Source organism: Sebastes umbrosus, chromosome 6, assembly GCF_015220745.1.
Source record: "Sebastes umbrosus isolate fSebUmb1 chromosome 6, fSebUmb1.pri, whole genome shotgun sequence".
NCBI lineage: Eukaryota > Metazoa > Chordata > Actinopteri > Perciformes > Sebastidae > Sebastes > Sebastes umbrosus.
The window spans coordinates 21,183,641-21,206,089 of record NC_051274.1 but is presented as its reverse complement, the minus strand read 5'-3'; the positions used below and the strand labels follow the sequence as shown (position 1 = coordinate 21,206,089).

Sequence of the window (22,449 nt, the reverse complement as noted above, 5' to 3'; positions counted from 1 at the left end):
ATTTGTCTTAATTCTGACTGGATCGTGCATGTGAGCGTGCCCCACTGGCTAGCTCCCGGCCGCCACTCTGCACTGCTCTTATATGGCGGTTACAGCTGGTAACGCTGTCCTGACCGATGCCGCCTTTGCGGAAGTGTAGCAGCCACCCTCTGGTTCAAACTCCTGATGTGAAAATCACGTCCCCTGATTAAAAAAAGACTGCAACTAATCTTTAAGAAAAAGGGGGACCATGTGAGTTGTGTGTGTTTGAAGGAAAAACTTCAAAGACATACTCTCCTAAAAAATTAGGAGGGGCTAATGCACATTAACCAGAGGCAGGAGAGAAGCCTGGAGAGTTGCAGGAAAAGAGACTTAGCTTAACTTTTGGAGGTCCAACAAAGACAAGAAAGTCCACAGCCACATCCGAGCAGGTCAAAGAGGTAGTCATCCAAACCCGCTCCAGGGATCAGTACACTTCCAGCAGCACATTGTTGCCCAAAGAAGTCCAGGAAATCCAGCTAGTTTTGGAAACAACTGCCACTCCATTTACTTTTATATCACGTCAAGTTTTTCTTCAACTTTTAGTTATCTCCTTCTTTAGCCACTCTCATTCCCCTTTCTGTTCTCCTCCATGCTGTCGTTGTTAGTTTTTCCCCCCTTAACCCAGCTCACAGGTGTGTCTGATTTATCTCCACACCTTCCTTTCCTGTCAAGGTTGAAAAGGGCTATTCTGTACTATTTCCCCCCCTTTCTGCTTTTCATCCTTTTAGTTAGGAAGTTTCCTATAGAGTGTGCCACAGTCTAATGCCCATAGGTTCAGGATTAAAGGTCTATATGAAGATTTTTTTACCTGTATTGTCAAAATCATATGTTTTGATTTTTTGTGCAATTATATCAACATGCTATTGGCGATACCCCCCGATCATATCTGCCAATTATATTTTGTGTGAGTTTTTCTATAAAGAAAAAAAACCAGTAAAAAAAAGTTTTTACGAAAAAACAATCATACATTATTGCAACATTAAAAAACTAGTTTTATAATTAATGACGAGGATGGCGAAGATTAATCATCTCCTGCCTGCTATATTTGAGTCAGACGTTACCACTTTAATGAATCCCATGACTGGCTGCAATGAAACACGGTTTTGTTCTGAGCTGGTCTCACAAGATGATAATTTAATCAACACTGGTGTGTTATTGTCTCATGACAGGCAGATAAAGCAAGTGCACAAGGAAAATGCCCAGTTGAGACGATTGTATGACTGCTTGTTTTTATGTTTTTTTTTAAATAAGGGTACATTCAATAAGTGTGACGATCCAGAACGTTCTGCTGACACAAGTACTTACTTACACAATTAAACGCATTCATACCCAGTTGTTCGACTCAGATGCTCCAGTGGAGCATTTGTAGGTTAAAGGGATAGTTCGGATTTTTTGAAGTGGGGCTGTATGAGGTACTTGTTCAGAGTCAGTGTATTACCTATGGTAGATGACGGTCAGCACACCCCCAGTTTGGCGAAGGAAGCAGGAGTACTGGCAGAGAAGCTAAGCAATGTACTGCTGTGGACGGGGGCAGCAGCAAAACATACTGTTGCCATCTAAAAGAAAGGATCGCCTAAACAAATCTGTATTAGTTTAAGTATACGCTATATATTTTCACCGGTTTACCTTGCTGTCAGATAGAAGCTGTTATATCCGTCTATGCTCTCTTCAAAGCCACCAGACTCCTTTGACAAAAACAGTTTGTTACTGTTACAAGTTACTGGGCTACCGATGCCTCGATTGGTTAGTTAGTGTTATTGTGTGACTTTGGTGTATCCGAACTAACCCTTTAAAACACCAAAGTCACAACATCTGCGGTAGACCAGCAACTCCCATGTTCTGCGAGGTAAAAATACTGTTTTTGTCAAAGGAGAGCATAGATAACAGCTTCAGTTCCTTGTCGAAAAGGGCTGTCTGACAGCACGGTAAAGAGGTCAAAATGTTCTAAATATAGCGTACACTTAAACTGATGTGGATTATTTTAGGCAGGCCTTTTTTTAGGTTGCTAAAATACGTTTTGCTGCCGCCCCCGTCCACAGCGATACATTGCTTTGCTTCCGTGCCGCTACTCCTGTCTGCTTCTCCAAACAGGGAGCGTGCCGACCATCATCTGCTGTAGGTAATACACTGGATAAGTAACTCATACAATCCCACTTCAAAAAATCTGAACTATCCCTTTAAGGGCCTTGGTTGGAAAACATCTCAGTAGTGGCAGTGTGAGAGAGGGGAAGCACTGCACTTACACTTTCCACCCCCGCATATTGATCCTGCTGGTGTGGGAATTGACTTTGTGACCTTTCAGTCACAAGCCATTCTATTTAAAAACTTTGACAACAGTCACCAATGCTGTGCTTGAGACACTAGTGAGTGACACAATCTTCATGATAATCCTCTATTCAATGTACCTCTACAGTATTAAGCAGGCTCTGATTTTTTCAATAAGTTGGAATGAACACACCAGATATTTTTTTTATATATTTTTGTAGACATTTGGCTTTCCTTTCATTTAATACAGTCAATTGCCAATATTAGAATAAGACAGTAATAATATGTTCCTGTTCCGCTTGTTTTAACTACTGTAAATACCTTTGGCTCCCCTTGACTAAATGCATTAACACTGCATTTACTTTAGCTTTCCCATCCTTCACTGTATCACTTGCTCATCCAAGCAGTCATTGTGACCAAAGTCGTGAATATAATCACAATTATAACAATAAGGCAAGACAAGCCAACTTATTGTTATGGCAACGCTGACAAATTTCAATTTGAATGTTCAAGCCATAAAATGTGCATCCGTGCTACTTTTTGCTCAAGCCCAAACAAAACCTTTTTAGATTACAAATCCAAGTTTGAGTTTTGTTCACTGGGCAATTCAAATCTGGGTCTTTCCTGTACTTTATGTGTGCACGCTATGACAGTGGGCTATTATCGCCAGACGCAGTTAATTATGGATGAAGACACACACGTTGCACTACACTCAGGGGAGGGAGGCCCCTAGCTTAAACAGAAATAAACTGTGTGCCAGTTCTTTCCTCCGTGTCACACAAACTCTCTCCATCCTATGCGTCTGTCTGTCTGTCTTCTCTCTTGCTCCCCATATCTCTCACTCCGGCGTGGAACTTTCCATCAAAGCATCTCGTTAATGATGGAGCACTCTCATGCATCTTTAAGCACTTGACAGGGATCTTCCACTGCACAGTTTCAGCCCACACACTAACTCACACAGATATACACTTTTGTTGGAAAAAGTCAACAATGCAGTTTAGTTTGTTTGAATAATAAAAGGGAAAACTTGCAATAAAGAAAATGTACTTCATCTAAACTAGGTATGAGGACCAAGAGAGGAATCCTCTTTGGACCAAATCTGTGTTTATGTAAGTCCAAAATGTGTGAAAGTGTATATTATTCCATGTGTGCGTTGGTTTATGTGTGTGTGGGCCTTTGGAAGCCCAAACTGTTTAATCGTATGTTGCCCCAGCAGATTAACTTCAAACACTGCATGCACAAGATAACCCTCCTGCTGTCACCTACACAAACAGGATCATAGATGTTTGGGCAAAAAAAATGCCTGGAATCTTCCTGGACCAAAATGTTTGCACCTGCACCAGTGTATGACCCATATTACTCCTGTTGCTGTCAATCTCATTACATGTTTAAATTCCAGGGGGAGTGCTGTATGCGTATATATCACAGCGGAGGATATACTGTAGTTGATGTGTGGTCCCCTTGAAGTTAACAGATCCAAAAAATGAAGTTAAATGCAGTCTATGTTGCCTACAACGTCTCAAAACAAACAAGATAAAAGACTGATTATACATTAAAGATCATTATATCTTTATAAAATGTAACATAATGCAATTTTAATTTAAAATATTTGTATTAATGTATAATTTCAGATATAATAATATACTGCATATTATGCGTAATTTACTTATACAACAAATACGGAAAGTAATCTGGAAGTATCTATTATTGAGTTTGGGTAATCCCTTGGATTACATTACTGATTACAATTTTGATGAGGTGTCTAGTGACTGTAATGGAATACAATTTTAGTGACCTATACCCAACCTAAAACCGCACAGTGCCACAAGAATATGGGACACACACACCCACACACATTGTGGATAAATCACCAGATTACTAGGATTAATATCAAAAGCTGTTGTTAGTCCTCTGTGATATGATGTGATATCTGGATTTAACATTTCTGCTGCCAATGTCAAATGAGTTTGAATCCATGGAAATGATGAGGTTCAACAGTGTTTCTACAGCTGTTCGAAACCTGGACCATCATCGCAGACAACGATCCTCTCGTGGGTGTACTTTGACTTTTTAGTTTGGTTCATGTCCCATCAGCTAACATGGAAGGGGCGGGATTTATGACCTATACTGCAGCCAGCCACCAGGGGGCGATCAAGATGTTTTGGTTTCACTTTTGGGGAGCCGTCATGTCTTCCATATTTATATAGCCGACAGTCTATGGTGTTAACCTGAGGGGAAGCCGGAGGGTGGGTGCTACACTCCGGCGACGACGCCTTGGGTCGGGAGACGGCGTTATCAGTGGTAACTGCCTTATGAGTGCAGTGCAGAGCGGCGGCTATTTGCTAGCCAGTTGGACACACACAATGGGACATGCACTAAAATGCACAGGCAACTGGACAAGCTACATAAACAAAGCACAGAAAAGCTTGTATTACAACACACACAGAGGGAGAGCGACTTCATTCTCTGCTCAGGTAGACATTACTCCACTATATCTTTAAATAGCAAATAGTTGTTTGATGCTATATTAATGCTCTGATTGTCGTATAGAGAACCTTTAAATAGCATCACGGCACTCTTGTTTCTTCCTAATTTAATCCGATTCATAGACCTTTTTCAAAAGCACAGGTGGAACTAATAACATTTACGATGGCTCCAGTCCAGCAATTATTGCAATACAATGCAGCCATTAGGCTACCGTAATAAGGCTATTAGTTACAGCTGTGTTTGACTTCTCATCATGTCGGTTTGGGAAGCACTGAGTTAGAGCGGGTACAATCCTTACGCCGTTAACTGTGACAAATAAAATTACACAAAAACAACATTACACTTTGACAAGTATCTTCAATATACAAACACTCTCCATTCTCCATGCTGGCTGGCGTATAATGTCTTCATTAACAAACTTTTGTTTCTGCAGCATGTTGTCTACTTGAAGGGGAGTCTCTGGGAGTGATGAAACATCCTGACAAAAAGATAAATATAATGTTGAGTGAACAGAGTGTTTGTAGGTTCAAATGTTAAATAAGTTCCTTCAGGGAAAAAGCTTTTGAACACACAGATTTATGTGTGTGTGTAAGAGATCTATTTCAATTGTAACCTATTTCCGCACTTGCTTGTAACCTATATGCGGCTGACAGTCCATTACCAGAGACCAGGTAACGTGTGAAACCCCGCAGTCGTCTCCTCCCAAGTGTCATTCATCCCTCCTTTCTCTCTTTTCATTGCCAGCTCTGTTTTCAGTCTTTGACCTTCGATGTCCCTTATTTCCGACGGACATGTGGTAATAATCTGTGTCATACACTCATCCATAGTTTAAAGTGTAGTTTAGGTTTTCCTGGAGGAAATGCAACAATACAGCAGTTGAAAAACAATTTTGGGGAATGAGAGTTGCAACATAAAACTCTTCTGCTCCCTTCAGCAGCACTCTGAGAGTCTGAAATGTTGGAAACACTGTGGTTGTGTTATTGTTCACAACCCTGCATAATAACACAACAGTTGCGATGTGACACAGAATAAAATTCAGCTCTAAAGTTGCCTGTGAGTACATCTTAATCTGCATTGCTAATTAGATTTTTCTTGCAAATCAAAAGTTGTTACTTTAAAGTACTGCTTAATTTTAATCTACTGCATGAACATGGAGAACATTCTGGGGAATGTGACCACATTCAGGTCTAGGTTTAGGTTAATCATGTGTATATTTATATTTACTGTATGAGTATGTTATTCAGCCACTAATGTCTTATACATACAGTACACAGATCTGCACTGTCAAATGTGGTGTTTCTACAAAAAATATGAAGGGTTTCATACAAATTGATATAAAAATGCTTCCTGAAATTATCTATGGAAATGAAGTCCCTTGCATCATTTGTTATTATGAATTGTCTTCTATCAGTTGGGTGACATACAGTAGATTTTCCCTTCATTTAAAAGCCTTTCCTCACCAACAGAACTAGAATGAATGAATGAATACCGTCTTATTCGTTCCCTATTCCCTGAATACTGCGCCACAAACATATTTTGCACTTTGCCCACCAGCTACCTACTATGAATATGCATAACACAATTTTCATTTTTGTTTGGTATTAATTATTTTACACCATAAGGAGTCTGTTGCTTTTCACACTGTATCACACTTGAAGGAAGAAAATGCTTATTTTAGGATCCCGTTTGTGACTGCAAGATATTGTTTTAAGAAGTATAAGTATTTACTGAATCCATGCGTTTATCTGAAGAGTCTTTGTGGGCCTGAGACGAGGTGTTGAGGTGAGTCCAGAGAGCAGGGTATCGGGTGAAGCTAACTGGCATTAATGGCTAGAGGACTACTCCATGTCAACCAGAGACTGGCATCCTATTGTTGTTTGGATGACTTCCCGTGATACAGTCGCTGCACTGCCACACACGCCTTGCCTTGTTGATGTGACCTCTATCCGTGCGTGTGTGTGTGTGTGTGTGTGTGTGTACTAACATTACAGTGAAAGCAGAGACAGGTTACTGAAAGCAATGACGAAGCCTTCCCTGAAGGGGAACACCGATAGAGATAAGGAGAAAATACAAGAACGCTAACTCCCTCTATCTCTCTTCCTCTGTCTGTCTGTCTGTCTGTCTGTCTGTCACACACACACTTTTCTATAAACACGTCAGTGCACAACATGAGAAGACATGATTTAAAATACCAGAGTATATTGCATACATTACAGTAAACTGTATACTGAAATGTTATCATACATACAAATACAAATACAGTGTTATGGTCTTGTTGGTGTGATAAACTCGCAGCCATGACGGTAAAGGACAGTCTGCCTCTGAACTCTTTGCACAAACAAAGGACAGACTATATCATAAAAATATATCATCATCACCATGAAGCTGATCTTCAAACACACAGAAAACACATACACATAATCTTTGACCATATCTGAGGGCTTGGAGGCAAAGTGGTGTAAGTGCCATTTTGGGCGAATATGAGTATTATTATATATCAAATGAAAGCTGTCAGCGAGATCTTTTCTGTGTGTAATGATGACCCATATGTTGTAATTAAAAGAAAACGAAAAGGCGTAACAGTAAAAGTGGGGTTTTGGTCTGCGGTAAAAGGGCGTAAGCTTACTTGCACCTTTTTGACCTAACCAAGCATCATGGGTAGAGCATGCTAAAAACACTTGGGCTTGGAGCAAAGGGGCGTAAGTGCAAATTTTGATCATACTTGAATCAGCTGCTGTTGCCATGTATAATATTTGATTTTTTTTGTGTCATCAGATTAAGCTACTTACTATAATACTATAAAAGCTATATTGCTACCGTTTCAGTTGAAAAATATTTATGAAATACTACAAAAATGGCAAAAGAAAGAGATACACCTTTTTGGCACAATGCAGAATATGGATGTATGTGAGAAACCAATTCTAAACCACATCTATTTTGTTCAAAGGTGCGAAATTCAAAATTCAGAGCATTAATATAGCAGCAAAAAAGTATTTGCTATGTAAAGATATAGTGGAGTAATGTCTACCTGAGCAGAGAATGAAGTCTCCCTCTATGTGTTGTAATCAGAGCTTCTCTGTGCTTTGTTTACATACATAGCAGGGCCGCCGCACTTGCATTTCAGTGCGTGTGAGTCTCGTGCTCCACTGGCTCTGCACTGCGCGCATACGGCGGTTAGCACTTATAACACCGTCTTGCCCCAAGGTGTAATTGCGGGAGCGTAGCACCCACCCTCCAGCTCTCCCCAGGTTAACACTCTTAGCTCTGTCTTCACTGTTGCCGCTGTTTGCGTTGTTAGCACCGTTAGCTGCTAGCCACCAGCTCAGCCATCTCCAATGTTGAGATCCGTGTGGAGGCAATAGATTTGCTCTGAATTCCCTATGGAGCACCTTTAAAATGTATCAACTACACTTCAATCAACACTGATAAAAAAGATAAGAATGAATATCTTAATCTTCAAGTATTGCTCAGCAACTTTCACCAAGGCTTGTAAAATTCTACGCCACAAGGGACGTATCAAATCAGCTGATACTGATTTTTCTGTTAAAAGGTTTTATAAACCTCTATGAACACAAACTACTTAATAGGGCTGTCAACTGATTAAAATATTTAATCGCGATTAATTGCATGATTATCCATAGTTAATCATGATTAATCGCACATTTTTTATCTGTTCAAAATGTACCTTTAAGGGAGATTTGTCCAGTATTTAATACTCTTGTCAACATGGGAGTGGGCAAATATGCTTGCTATGTTATAAAAGAAATATTCATAAAACGAACCACCAGAAAATTACACTGATACAGCATAACTTAAAATAAGACAGATCATGGGACATTGTGGCCTGTGATGTCGTAACAGTTCCCTTTATTCATCAATTATCTTTGGCTTCTTCCTTCTCTTTCTTTTGTCAGTGTTTCTGATCATGGTGTCACTGAAAGGTCTACTTCCTCAATGTGTTTTCCACTGATTGACAAAAATTATGACGCTTATAAGGATAGTATCTACCTCATAAACAGATAGGATCCACTATACTTTAGATATGTTGAATTGTATTTCAGGTCTTTGTTGGACAGTATTGTGGAAAATAGCTCTCACAAACAAATGTTAGAATGGAGGTTACAACGTCTACATTTTCAACCAAGCTGAAATCAAAAATACTGAGCATATATGCATGATAAACACAGGTTTTACAGTAAGATTATGTATGGCGAAGTCAACAGTATCCCAACATTACATAATTTAAGGCACTCCATTATAATACATAGTGTGGAGTCAGTTCGACTGCTAACAATAGTGGAGGATTCTTACCCACGCTACTCATCAAAGAGGATGAATAAATACATACAGTTTTAAATTAATAAATACAGCAGGGCTATAATCTAGAAACTATACACAAGTTACTCATTCAAGACACTTACAGAAAAATTGTGTTTTTTTGTAAGTATGTTATTTTATACAACCTTCGTCTTATTTGTGAAAGATTGGTCATCAGTTGGATCAGTTATGATTTTGCACAGTTATCAGCAGACTGCGGCACACAACATACATTTTGAAGATGGAAAAAGCCATTAACCAAATTGTCCAATATAAATGTCTGTTCCGGTATAACATGACCTGTTGCGCACATTCCCTTAACATATGAATCATCATAAAATCAGATGATGTGTCAGCTATTCCAGCAGCAGAAAGGTCATTCCTATTAGCTGAAACAAACCACCTCTGCAATACAGTTAACAGTCACAATCATATGAACATTTTGGGTTGTGACATTTAATATTTCTCTTTACATTTTGTTAAATCTGTTTGGTTTAAACCTGACTAAAACCAATGTTTTAAGAACACACAGTTTTAAGGCCTTTACACACTGGGGGTGTGACAAATAATCGACACGAAAATGCGAAATACTCGCCTACGAATATTATACATCCAGGGCTTTTATTGTGAAAGGTAAGAATGGAAGGAGTGGATCTGGTCTGCGCTGCCTTTGTCAATATTGAAAGGTGTAATAAAGTTTGCTGTCTTGGTTCGGACAAAGGAGCCTCTGTATTGTTGTTTCATAAATATAACCACAACTCAACCCGTTTTGCAAAACTTGTTCCGACAAAATTACTTAGTTTTTTGCTGCGTAATATTCGCGTCCTGTGTGAAAGTACTATGATAAAAACTATAGTTAGAAAAATATATTGACATGCAAATTAATTGCACGAAAAAAACGACGTCGGTGTGTATCAGCCTTTAAAGTTGTGTCAAGAGTCATTGTGTCCACAAATATCAACAGTGAAGCTGGTGTGCAAAATGCTATTATAGGATTAATGGCCAGGACAATTAAAATAAGACCAAAATTATATAAAGAAAATCCTTTAAACATACATACTGCTGAATTATGACAGTGACAGATTTCTTTATGTTTCTATGAAACTAAAAGAAGAGTGCTAAACTTGAAATATGTTGATATACAATCATTGACATGAACATAGGTGAATTCTTCAGCTTGTCTGTTATTTTCAAAGTGTCATTTTCATATTAGACACAAAAGAGGTAAGTACAGTAAATCCTGTATATCCATATAAAACGTTTTCACTGTAGGTACAAATATTTTATCTCATTGATCCCATTAGACCATTTTTTTCAAGGGAAATCATTAATTTCCTCCATATTCTCCTCTTCTTTGATATTTCTTTCCTACTTTGTGGCAAAGTCTGTCCTTCTAAATTGTATTCTCGTACAGTTATTTCCCTTTGTCAGTCTGCCAGATGCCATTGGCTTTATTGAGCGAGGTGTCGCTACCCTGTTTGGTACTTGTCTCAGTCTTCATGGCTTGCTCAACTCCATTAGCCAAGGGCACCTTGTCCTCTGCTTCCGTCTCTCTGTGATAGAAGTAGTTGAAGTTGGAAACAATGACGGGAACAGGCAAAGCAATGGTCAGCACACCTGCGATGGCACACAAGGTGCCCACCATTTTACCCCCCATCGTGATGGGACACATGTCCCCGTAGCCTACAGTGGTCATGGTAACCACAGCCCACCAGAAGCCATCGGGTATGCTGACAAACTGTGTGTTAGGCTCGTCTACCTCTGCAAAGTAGATAGCACTGGAGAATAGGATGACTCCGATGAAGAGGAAGAAGATGAGCAAGCCAAGCTCGCGCATGCTGGCCTTCAGAGTCTGTCCCAGGATCTGCAGCCCCTTGGAGTGACGCGAGAGCTTGAAAATACGAAACACCCTGACCAGACGGATGATACGCAGGATGGCCAAAGACATGTTCTGTCCTGAGTTCTCTTGTGGCGTCGAGACCATTTCTGTAACCACGGTTACAAAATAAGGGATGATGGATATGATGTCAATTATGTTCATGAGGTTGTGGAAAAATTCCTTTTTGCTAGGGCAGACCATAAACCTCACACACAGCTCAAAGAAGAACCAGGCGATGCAGGCAGTCTCGATGATGAAGAAGGGGTCTGAGAAAGTTGTGGGCTTCGTACCAGCTGGGGCCTCAGAACTGTGAGATCTAGATTGGTTGAAAGGCTGCACCGCTGTGGGCACAATTGAATCGTGGTCATCTCTGAATTCTGGCAGCGTTTCCATGCAGAAAATAATGATGGATATGACAATAACAAAAACAGACACAAGTGCTACACCTCGGGCCGCATTTGAGCTCTCTGGGTACTCAAACAGCAGCCAGAATTGCCGGTACACATCGTTATTAGGTAGAGGGATGTCAACGTCCTTTATGAATCCTTCATCTTCTCTGAACTGCTCCATGGCCTCACTTCCGAGCTCATAGAACACAATTTCGTCTGCAAACACATCCAGGGGAACGTTAGCCGGACGTCTGATCTTACCGCCTGACTGGTAGTAATACAAGATGCCGTCAAAGCTGGGTCGGTTCCGATCAAAGAAGTACTCGTTCCTCATTGGATCAAAGTAGTCCATCCTCTTCATAGGATCTCCCAGAAGCGTCTCAGGAAACTGGTCCAAGGTTTTGAGCTGCGTCTCAAACCGAAGACCGGCGATGTTGATGATGACCTTCTGGTCTCCGTCGTCCAGCCCTCGTTTATCTACAAACAGGTCCTCGCAGCACTCCTTAGCGAGCCGGCTGAAGATCGTCTCACTCTCCTTAGTGCCCTCACTGTTTAGCAGCAGTTTCCAGTTGGAGATCATGCTGGCGCAGCTACTGCGCCCTCGTCTGCTTGGACTTGGCATGGTTGGGGATTGGGGTACTCCCAGTGTTTGTGTTTGTGGAATGGGCGAAGATGAGGTGGATTCCCAAATGCAGGAGGGCACGGGCGTACAGGAAAACTGAGAGGCTCGCATAAGGTAGTTGCTGCTCGGGCTGCCGTGCTCTGGGGGCATGTCCATCGTGAGAGCCGTGGTCTCATCGGCGTAGGTGTCCACCTCATCCTCAAAGCTGCCGTCAAGATCATCCAGACTCCCAAAGTCTACCAGGGCCACCTCCATGGCTGTTCAGCCAGCGCAAAGCCTTGGGACCCCAGGATAAGACAATCACACACACTCAGATGGACAGATGGGAGGATCAGTCACCAGAACCAGCAGCAGAGTACCAGCGCATCCAGTCTTCAGCAACACACTTACACTCAAAGGAAAAATTGAAGGCGCCCTCTGTTTTTTATTCCCTCCAATCCCTGTAGAGTGAGAGACAGAGAAAGAAAGAGTCAGTATGTTTAAAGGTTTGTTCTGTGTTAATTGTCATCAGGTGACAAGAATATGACGTTCGGAAAGCACATGTTCTATCATGACTCCTTGTTTCTTAGATACCCATCTCTCTGGAAACCAGCAGAGAGAGAGAAAGACCAGTGAGAGATACAGAAATGAGGGAACAAAGAGGAGGAAGAGGGTGAGGCAGCTCGAAGACGGAAGAAAGAAAGATTATAAAGATTTTAATCTATTTGAAAGAACTCCTTTGCTACTTCTTTCCACAGTTATGGAAAGATAGTGTTATTGTGGAGGCACTGCGATGAGTCATGTAACTGTGAAAAAGGAAATCAACAAATCTAAAACAAAACAGTAACTAATGGAGGGCTTATTTACACATTAAATAATCTTTTTTGTCAAATTCTTGGCATAAACTTGTGATATTTTCTGCACAAATGATGAAACAAGCTCTTTCAACTCCTAATCTACTGTAAATACACAATATTCCCACACACGTTATTTCTCTTTCTCATACATGAACATAATCACAAACATAACACCTTCTCAAGGGTAAGGGAGTCAAGGTAGGTGACTTGAAATGACCCCAATGCAGACTTTAGAATGAGAGACCAGTGCAGGGTATCTGGGGCCGTGCATACATTAGTGCATAATTTACTGGCTGTACAGTGATAGCATGGGCCAAGACTCCTCAGGACACCTGGGTTCACATTTAAACTGCACCGTTCTTCTAGAAATCCACTCTGCTCCTGTTGTGCCATGTGTGTCTGCATTCAGATTTACCAGTTTAAAGATTATGTGCATTTGTCTGAATGAGCATCTTTGTGTGCAGTGTGCTTATATACGTGTATGTATATGTGTGCAGATGTTTAATTAAAGACTCCAGAGATGAGTCACCATCTAAAACCAGTGCCAATGATAGCAATCCTACTGGGAGAGAGAGAGAGAGAGAAGGGCCGGCTGAGTGAATAAGGAGCGTGACATGAAAATTGTTGGGAAGACGGATGTGGGTGGAAGGACTGGGGCGGGATGAGGACAGAATGCAAGAGAAGGAAAGGAAAGTGACAATGAGAGAGAATGGGAGTTGATAGGTGGGTGGATGGATGGACAGGATGATGAGAGAGCAGCCCTGACAAGGCGAGAGGGGCGGCTTATCAACCAGATGGCGATGAGGGGTAAAAGACACAAAAGCTGTGATGGACTGTGCACGCAGGAAGAAGGCTAATTCAAACAGGTAGAGATGTTTAATGAGAATAAACAGAATCGGTTAGAGTGTAGGATAGCACTTATGATAAAATGATGAAATTAAAAAAAGTAGGGCTGTAATTTGATTAAAATGTTTAATCGCACATTTTTAATCTGTTAAAAATTTGCCTTAAAGGAAGATTTGTCGAATATTTAATACTCTTATCAACATGGGAGTGGGCAAATATTCTTGCTTTATGTAAATGTATGTATATATTCATTATTGGAAATCAATTAACAACACAAAACAATGACTATATTGACTAATATTGTCCAGAAACCCTCACAGGCACTGCATTTAGCATAAAAAATATGCTCTCAAGCCCAACAGTCATCAACAGCTGTCAGTGTGTCAGTGTGCTGACTTGACTATGACTTGCCCCAAAAGCATGTCTGTGAAGGGGAGACTCGTGGGTACCCATAGAACCCATTGTCATTCATGTATCTTGAGGTCAGAGGTCAAGGGACCCCTTTGAAACTGGCCATAACAGTTTTTCCTCGCCAAAATTTAGCCTAAGTTTGGAGCATCTTTTACGCTATGATACCATCATATATCATCTTCAATTGCTATAAAACTGAGCCTGATACAACCTAAAAATCGCAAGTTGTGTTAATGAAAGAAATTAGTGGCATTAAAACAAAATTGCGTTAATGCGTTATTGTGTTAACTTTGACAGCCCTAAAAAAAACTTAAAATGATAAATGATAAATCAAATCAAACCCTCTTCTCCTCTTAAACCACATGACCAGAACAACGTCATTTGACCCTTTGAGCAACCAAGAACCTCTCATGATCCTAAAATAGAAGCCACAGAAGAAGACACTCTTGGATCAATACTTGGAAATTAGCCAATGATATTGCTCTGCTCAACCAATTCCTGATGTGTTTCCAATAACTCAATATGCCGTTAATGTTTAATTTTTCTTAATGTAAGAGAAAGAACTGCCAACCCTTAAGCGTCGGTCTCGGAAAGTAATGGAAAGACGTACGATCGCTCTGACTCTCTCCAAAAAAGACAAATGGTTTCCAAAACAGATCAAGATGGTTGCACTCATTCACCTTTAATTACAGTTGTGACACAGATGTGCTGTTGAGAAGGGTATGTTTAAGTTATGATTCTGCTTTCTCTTAAAAAAAAACAGAGCGAAATCTGACTCAAGACATGTGAAATGTGATCTCTGGGTTTTGAATTTGAATTTCGAAAGCTGCAATGCCAAGCTGCTCCATGCACTCTTTCTGTTAAAGGAAGAAACAAGGTAATGGAAACCTCAGTACAAGCTGCCCAAACAACCTGATAGACAGAATAACAAATAAGCAGCACACAGCTTACCTTCCTTAGCAAGAAGTCTACAGACCACGTGTGTATGATATGCTGTAAAAAGCAAAAACAAGAGAGAAGGAGAAAACGGGTCCTCCACGAGTTCTGCTACGGCTGCAGCTTTGTGCTACCTCCTCAATTGACATCAGAATGAGTAATCCATCACAGACTACATAGGGTAACCTTATGCTGGAGTAGAAACAAGAGCTGTGGCAGAGGCCACATGCGCGCACACACATGAACACATGCAAACAAGCACACACACAAGTCACAGAGAAACAAAGAAAAGCAGCAGAAAGAAATCTGTCAATATTGCGTGATTGATATTTTTTGTATGCAAGTGTGTGTGTGTGTGTGTGTGTGTGTTTTTGTGGCCATTTGTGCCATATGCTACGCTATCTCTCAGAGATCTGGGTGATGTGCTCAAGGCCTTCTAGTCTGGAACGGTGCGATTAGATCCTCAGATCTCTCTCCATGCTTGACTTACTCACCCTGCACACACACAGAGGCCATATCCATATCTGACTTATTCACAGTTTCACAATAAATAATTAACATTTAACAACTCCGTTAACATGTTCAACACGGCTGGGAGGAAGGAATGACGAGAGGGTGACACGGGCAGGAGGAATCAAAGCTGCCATCCTCACCCCACACAGCTTTCGAACCTTTCACTTTCAACGATATTATCACCTCCTTTTTCTTACTCTTTCTTTAACTAGAAGCTCCTTCTAAACTGTACACCTTGTGAACATACATTTTCCATGAAGTTCAGTCTAATATCTGCCATCAGAGCAGGAAAAAAAGAGGAATTTAATCTCTTAAGGACCCCACTCCCAGACGACGTAAATGATCTTGTGTCAAATTCACACAACACTCGACACTTAGACGCACCCGACCATACCTCCCTGTCCTCACGCTGTAAAACCTATTTGTACACACAGGCATGTGAAGAAGCTGCCACTCCACTCTCATAACTCCTAGAGCATGTGTGAACAACTACTGCGGAGACAGCCTTGTCAACGCTGTCTAATCAACACGTCTCGTTCCGTTTCCAATGACATTTGTGGAACTGTGATAATAATTTAATCCTGTTTTATGCCGCTTCGATCTGTTAATTAAAAGTACTCATGCAAGGATATGCTTTTCAGTCTCAGGAAGTGTCATTAGGAGCACAGTGAAACCTTTATCTCTTTCTGTGGGACTTTCTTAGTGTTTTTCCCGTCGTACTCTCTTAAAATCATTGTATTATATTGTGACTCTCAATTTTTGACTCTACACCTTTGACCAGCATGTGTCACATACCTGCAAATGATCAAGCAAACAAAAGACAAAATTACAGAAAAACAATGTAATCAATATGGGCTTGATAATAAATTAATCCAGATGTTGTGCATCGATAGACAAGCACATGATAAACTTTTTCTACAGGAAAACAGGTACATTTGTTAATTAATTACAGGATTCATATTGGCAAAAGAAATACTCTTGCTTAATGAATAGGCTATGTAGATAAAGTGGATGGAAGCTTAAACACCCAAACACAACTGTAATGAGATTGAAATTGATATGCATTTTAACATTACATAACCACAATCAAATGTTATGATGAACTTCCATTTGATTAATGACAACATTAAAACAAAAGAAAAGAAAAACGCAGGTTGTCTGAGGTTCAGTGCTGAAGCTTTTGAATGATTTAACACGTTAGTTGATGGCTTACAACTCAAAAGAATAAATAAATGCATGAAAAATGTATAAATAACGAAGAGATATTTAAGATATAAGTGTATATGACATATAAATTATATCATATACTACAATACAGTGTTTCCCGTGACCCAATTCACCATAGGCCTTATCTTTAAATCGTGAGAATAGCGAATTTGTGCGTAAATGAACGTTCCTTACTATTTTTACTGCCATTTCCACATCACTTTATATTATCTTGAATGGGTAAACCAGCCATTTCGAAGAGATAAATCACAAGAACTTTGTTTTATGCATGTGTTGAAAACATATACACATGTTAAATACTCTATAAATGAGACCAAATAAATACATTTAGTCAGAGTTAACAGTTTTTTTCATCATCAGTAAAACAAAGAAATGTATGAATGTATGCTAGCCTTTCATATTAGATTGAATTTTATAAGTAGGCTTCAATTATCAGAAGACTCCGACATTCAGGCTCCCTCATGTGGCTCGAATGTGTACTCCAGATATAAATGTTAAATTTGACCCAGTCTTTGCGAAAGACTGCTACAATATATTCACATATGCATGGAAAAAAGACTCTGCCAGACACTAGCAGCTGTGCTCTGCAGCAGTGAGGACAAAAATGCTTCTGAGGAGGCCGTGTGACCTTGACTTGTTTAAACACAGCGTAAAACAGAGGTGTCACATGGGGCCCATGCCAACCCATGGTGGTCCGACTATTCTCACCATGCTATTAATACACGGGGAGTCATAGTGGGAGCAACGCATGAGATAACATCTCTTGCTACATGCGCACACAAATACTGTTCATAGTTGGTAGTAAAAAATACATGTGGGACAATGTGGGAATGTGTATCAGAAATATGCTGAGCTGAGCTACTATGCATTTTATGTTAAGCTGACCGCTGTGACTTTACCACATGTGTAAACATGAACAGATGTTCAGGCAGATCTAGCTTAACTGCAATCCTCTGCTATAGCTGGTCGGAAAGAGATGCATGTTTATGTCCAATTGTTGACTGAGGAGGTACGAGACTTCAGACCTTTTAAAGCATAAAAAGTTTAAGAGCCACAGGGGTCAAGCCTGATACAAACACAGTCTATAACAGCCATTATGTCTCCCAAATCTTCAGCTCTGACATTAGCGGGCAACTTTTTTGTTGTTATGGGTTTTCACGTGTGTTTCTGTCTTTGTGCGCATATGTATGTATGTGTATCCAAAGTAATTCCACTCAGGCTTGAGGCTTCATTAAAGCTTCAAGTGATCTTTTGCTTGCTGCTGATTCTGGTTAATATCCTACATTTTAATCTAAATGGACCTCGTTATCTGCTTTTGTCATCAGCCTTCAGTCACCTGATAACAGACAATTGCCACATCCAGGTTCAGTTCTTCAATTTTCTACTGTCACTGTTATGACTCTAATCCCTGTTATTTATCCTTTCTGATCTCTAATATACATTAATATGTACGACACTGCACTGATACACAGAGCCGGAATAATGGATAGATTACACTAGGCAGACTGTATTTTTCGGGCCCCTCTACATGCACATTTTGACATTCGATATCAACTTTTTTGATATTTGATATTAAAATGTGCATGTAGGGGGCGCTAGGTGGACTGGTTTTCTTTTATAGCAGGTGTTAATGAATTTTGATGCAGCTGTGTCTAAGTGCGGTAGCGACCTGTCAATCACAAGGTAGCCACGCCCTAAAGCATCCCCTGCTTTATGGTCTATTTGACTCTAAATGGGACCTTAATTTACAAAATGAACATCATGCTGTATTGAAGAACACTTGAAACTAGCGACTGAAACTCATGTTTACAATGTTTACTGAGGTAATAAATAAAGTGAGAAGTAGGGTCATTTTCTCATAGACTTCTACACAAATAGACTTCTTTTTGCAACCAGACGAGTCGCCCCCTGCTGGCTGTTTGAAAGAATGCAAGTTTAAGGCACTTCCCCATTGGCTTCACTTTTCTGACCCCAGAGTTGCCCGATAGTTTACATATAAGTCAGTCCAATGTCTTCATATAGCCTATATATGTTACATTTTTATTCCATAATTTTTTTATGTACATTAATTATTATTCTAATTAACTAACATATATTTTAAAATATTTCCATTATGTAGGCAGTTGATGTTCTTTACCCCTCTGTCTGGTACCCCTAGTGGCAAGGAGGCCCTCGGCATGTGCGTAGATACAGCTCTGCTGATATATATGAATACTACGCTAAACTATATACTATATAAACTATATGCTATGCAAAACTATATACTATATAAACTACATACTATGCTGTTAAACTATGATGCCATTTTGCTCAAAACGTCCACTGATGAAGCGGTTTTAATTTTACACTCCGCCTGCTTAATAAATAATAAATAACCTAAAATTATCTCCTTTTCACTTTCCTCATCACAAATTGAAGTCCAAATTCTAACACACTTTACTGTTCATTATCACAAGAATAAATCCACACTGTGCCAGATGTTGCCGCTGAGCCCAGTCGGTGATTCTGTTAAGTGCGCTCACACAAGTGTAAAAGCATCATGGTTTTTTCTTCTGTGTAAAGAACTATACCGCAGGAGGCGTTCTCACTTCGAGGTAAAGTAAATACAGTATGGTTGACATTGTATGTTGGACCTTTTGTTATGTCGCTGTGATGTGGTGGCGGGGTCTCTGGCTGTATGAGGTCATTGGTTGGTAGAGTTGGTATTTTTGGACCAGAGTTTTGACCCTATTAAACAGATTAATGTGGGCTGGGTAGCTCAGTGCTATAAGCCGAGGGATCTCTTCTGTCAGATCAACACAGATACTAGCGAGCCATCACAGATACAGAACACACACCCACACACACCCACACACACACACACATAGGGCTGCCCGCGTCACATATTTTTACCTCTATCTCCATATTTCTATATCTATCAGACAGAACATACAGAGCAAAACATTCACTTTTAACATTTTACAACTGATATGGCTTCAGAATCTATGTGTAGAACCTAAAGTGTATTTAAGGGGCTGATCACACCGAGATGCGTCAAATATGAGAAAGAGAGATTTTTCCCTTAATCACATATGATCACCCTGTAACACCACGCATGTATAAAGAGAACTAGATATACAGCATTGGAGGTGAGGCCCTGTTCCTATGGAAGTTGCTCAGTGGCGCATGAAGCAAAAAGAGTTTGACTTCCAAGTATAAAATCACCTGGATCATCTGGCGCTCTTCCACATCCATTGGGCCCATAGAGCAGGCGCAGTATTGTTTCCTTTAACTCCGCCTCCCAGCCCTCGCTCCAGCTGCTGTCTGGGTCTGGGTCTGTTTTTGAAGCGGCCGCGCCTGAAGTGACATGTCTTGGTGTGATCAGCCCCTAAGGTATGCTTATTCCACCGATTTAGCATTACACTCATATTATCACAGTTGAGGAATAGCAGGTTTGGACCCAGGCGCAGAGAACTCTGTCGAGGTGGCAGCAGGTGGTGATTTGATGATGATTAATGATGAATAAACTTACAGAGTGCAGTCCAAAAACAGGCAGGCAACAGAGGCAAATCCCAAAACAGACCAGTAACACTGAAACACTGGGAAACAAACTTTCTTCAACAGGCTGGACTACGACAAACTGTCACGAGGAGAGGGCAGCACAAAGACTATACACAATGGACTAATTAACTAATGAAAAACAGGTGTGGCAAAAACAGGCGGGAAAACCTACAAAGACAGGAAGTAAAACCAAACATGACACATGAGGAGTGAACTTTCAAAATAAAACAGGAAACAGACTATGAAAAAATCCCAGGACCATGACACCTATGACACTGTCAGACTCAAAATGGATAAAGAAAACAGGATCCTACCCGATATATCGTCTCTTTTAATCCACACATTCTACTTCCTTGTCAAACCCTGGCAACTCCCCACGATGCAACTCAACCGCTGAGAGTTGAGTTGGAGATTCGGGTGTGTTGTGCAAGTAGCAATTGTCATGCAGATTAATTTGAGATGCAGCTCAGCACTGTGTGTCAAGTTGTTGTAGTCCTAAATCTGTAATAAATATTAATGAATTAATGAATTTAAATTGATTGTGAAAGTATATAATGATTTACAACATTTTGATTGACGTATATGATGTCCATTACCATGCTCTATTATGCCTCAAAAGTTGTTGCAGAAATCTTTTGGTTGATACCTTTTGTTAGATTTGACAGATTTGACAGATTTGGTACTAAATTTAACCATTTTTTTACCAATGGAGAATTGATAAAAAATGATCAATAATCCCTCCAAAATACCACATTAATACACCAAGACCTTGGAAAACACAATAGAAAAAGCCATGACAAACTTGGGACATTTGGAGATTTCTTCCAGAATTGCATTTTTTGGCGATTGGATGGCGAGCAGGAAACTGCTCAGAAACCCCCTTATTGTCAATCTACGAAAGCCATACATCCTCTGAATGCTCTAGGTCTCTAGTTTGTGGCTGTAACGTTTCATGAGGCTGTGATTATCCAAGAGGTCACAACAAGTCATTTTATACAGTGAGGTCAAGTTTCAAAAATGGTCTCACTACAATGACATGGCTACTATGGGAACTCACATCATCACACATGAATACAATTGGGCTCATTGGATTCACAAAAGTCTCAGATTTACAATGATACCCAATTTATGTAATTCAAGACCCCAGTATGCAGAAATATTCAGATACACCATTTTAGAATAGGCGAAAATATATTTATACTGCATGCAAAAAACTGCATGGTTTTTGTCCAAAACTGCATGTGATTATCATAAAGTGGGCATGTCTGTAAAGGGGAGACTTGTGGGTACCCATAGAACCCATTTTCAGTCACATAACTTCAGGTCAGAGGTCAAGAGACCCCTTTGAAAATGACCATGACAAATTTTCCTCGCCAAAATTTAGCCCAACTTTGGAGCGTTATTTAGCCTCCTTCCCGACAAGCTAGCATGACATATTTTCTAGTTTCATATGATATCTGTATCTTCACTCTAGACTCTAAAACCGAACCTGCCAGAGCCTTTGAATACCAGTAAAGTCGGTCGGGATCGCCCACAATCCAACGGGTCTCAAAGGGTTAAAAGAGCTAAAAATAGATGCGAAATGGACTCTCAATGATCTTCAGTGTGTGGCAGTTATATGAGGGGACACTATACTGTGTGCTTGTACTGTATGAGTGTGACTATGTGTGTATATGTGAGTGTGTGTGTGGCCTGCTATATTGAACTTCTGATGACCAAGCTACAATGACACTCTTTGACTGGCGGGTCATCCTTAGAGACAAGTGAGCCCAGATGAAACACTCACACCAACACACACAATTACACGCACAGAAATCACGAGTTCTACAGCAAAGGCTACACTGTGTATGAAAACCATGTCCAGCAATGCTGAATACATTACACATACACTCATGTGTTCACGCTATTAAATATGAATAAGTGCATATTGAAGTAGACCGAAGCAATGTTTGCTATTTGTGGATGATGACTGTGAGAGTACTATTGGTTACTGTAACCTTAATTGTAGTATAATTAATCTTGTTTTACCTGGATTATTTACTTTACTCATTCATGTTGTTAAGCTATGAAATACATGTTGGTATATTATATACTTTTAGAATACAGTATATGGAAATTATTTTAAATAATCATTTTGGACTGCAGGGTTAAACTGTTACA

At 40.1% G+C, this 22,449-nt stretch overlaps 1 protein-coding gene across 2 annotated transcripts; it reads right to left on the bottom strand.

The window, feature by feature from the left end:
- Nucleotides 1–9,871: 9,871 nt before the first annotated feature.
- Nucleotides 9,872–20,767, bottom strand: LOC119490280 (potassium voltage-gated channel subfamily A member 10). Of its 2 annotated transcripts, none has more exons than XM_037773569.1 (2): nt 20,261–20,767; nt 9,872–12,420 (listed from the first exon to the last, which is right to left on the bottom strand). In XM_037773569.1, the coding sequence occupies exon 2, from the start codon at nt 12,233–12,235 to the stop codon at nt 10,505–10,507; it is 1,731 nt and encodes a 576-aa protein (XP_037629497.1). In that variant the 5' UTR covers nt 12,236–12,420; nt 20,261–20,767; the 3' UTR covers nt 9,872–10,504. The 2 variants fall into 2 exon arrangements, with proteins under 2 accessions (XP_037629497.1, XP_037629498.1); XM_037773570.1 differs by lacking the exon at nt 20,261–20,767 and adding an exon at nt 19,954–20,229.
- Nucleotides 20,768–22,449: the final 1,682 nt, after the last annotated feature.

Bases quoted from the DNA above. Each gene is read 5' to 3' on its own strand.
- LOC119490280 (XM_037773569.1), bottom strand. From the start codon at position 12,235: ATGGAGGTGGCCCTGGTAGACTTTGGGAGTCTGGATGATCTTGACGGC.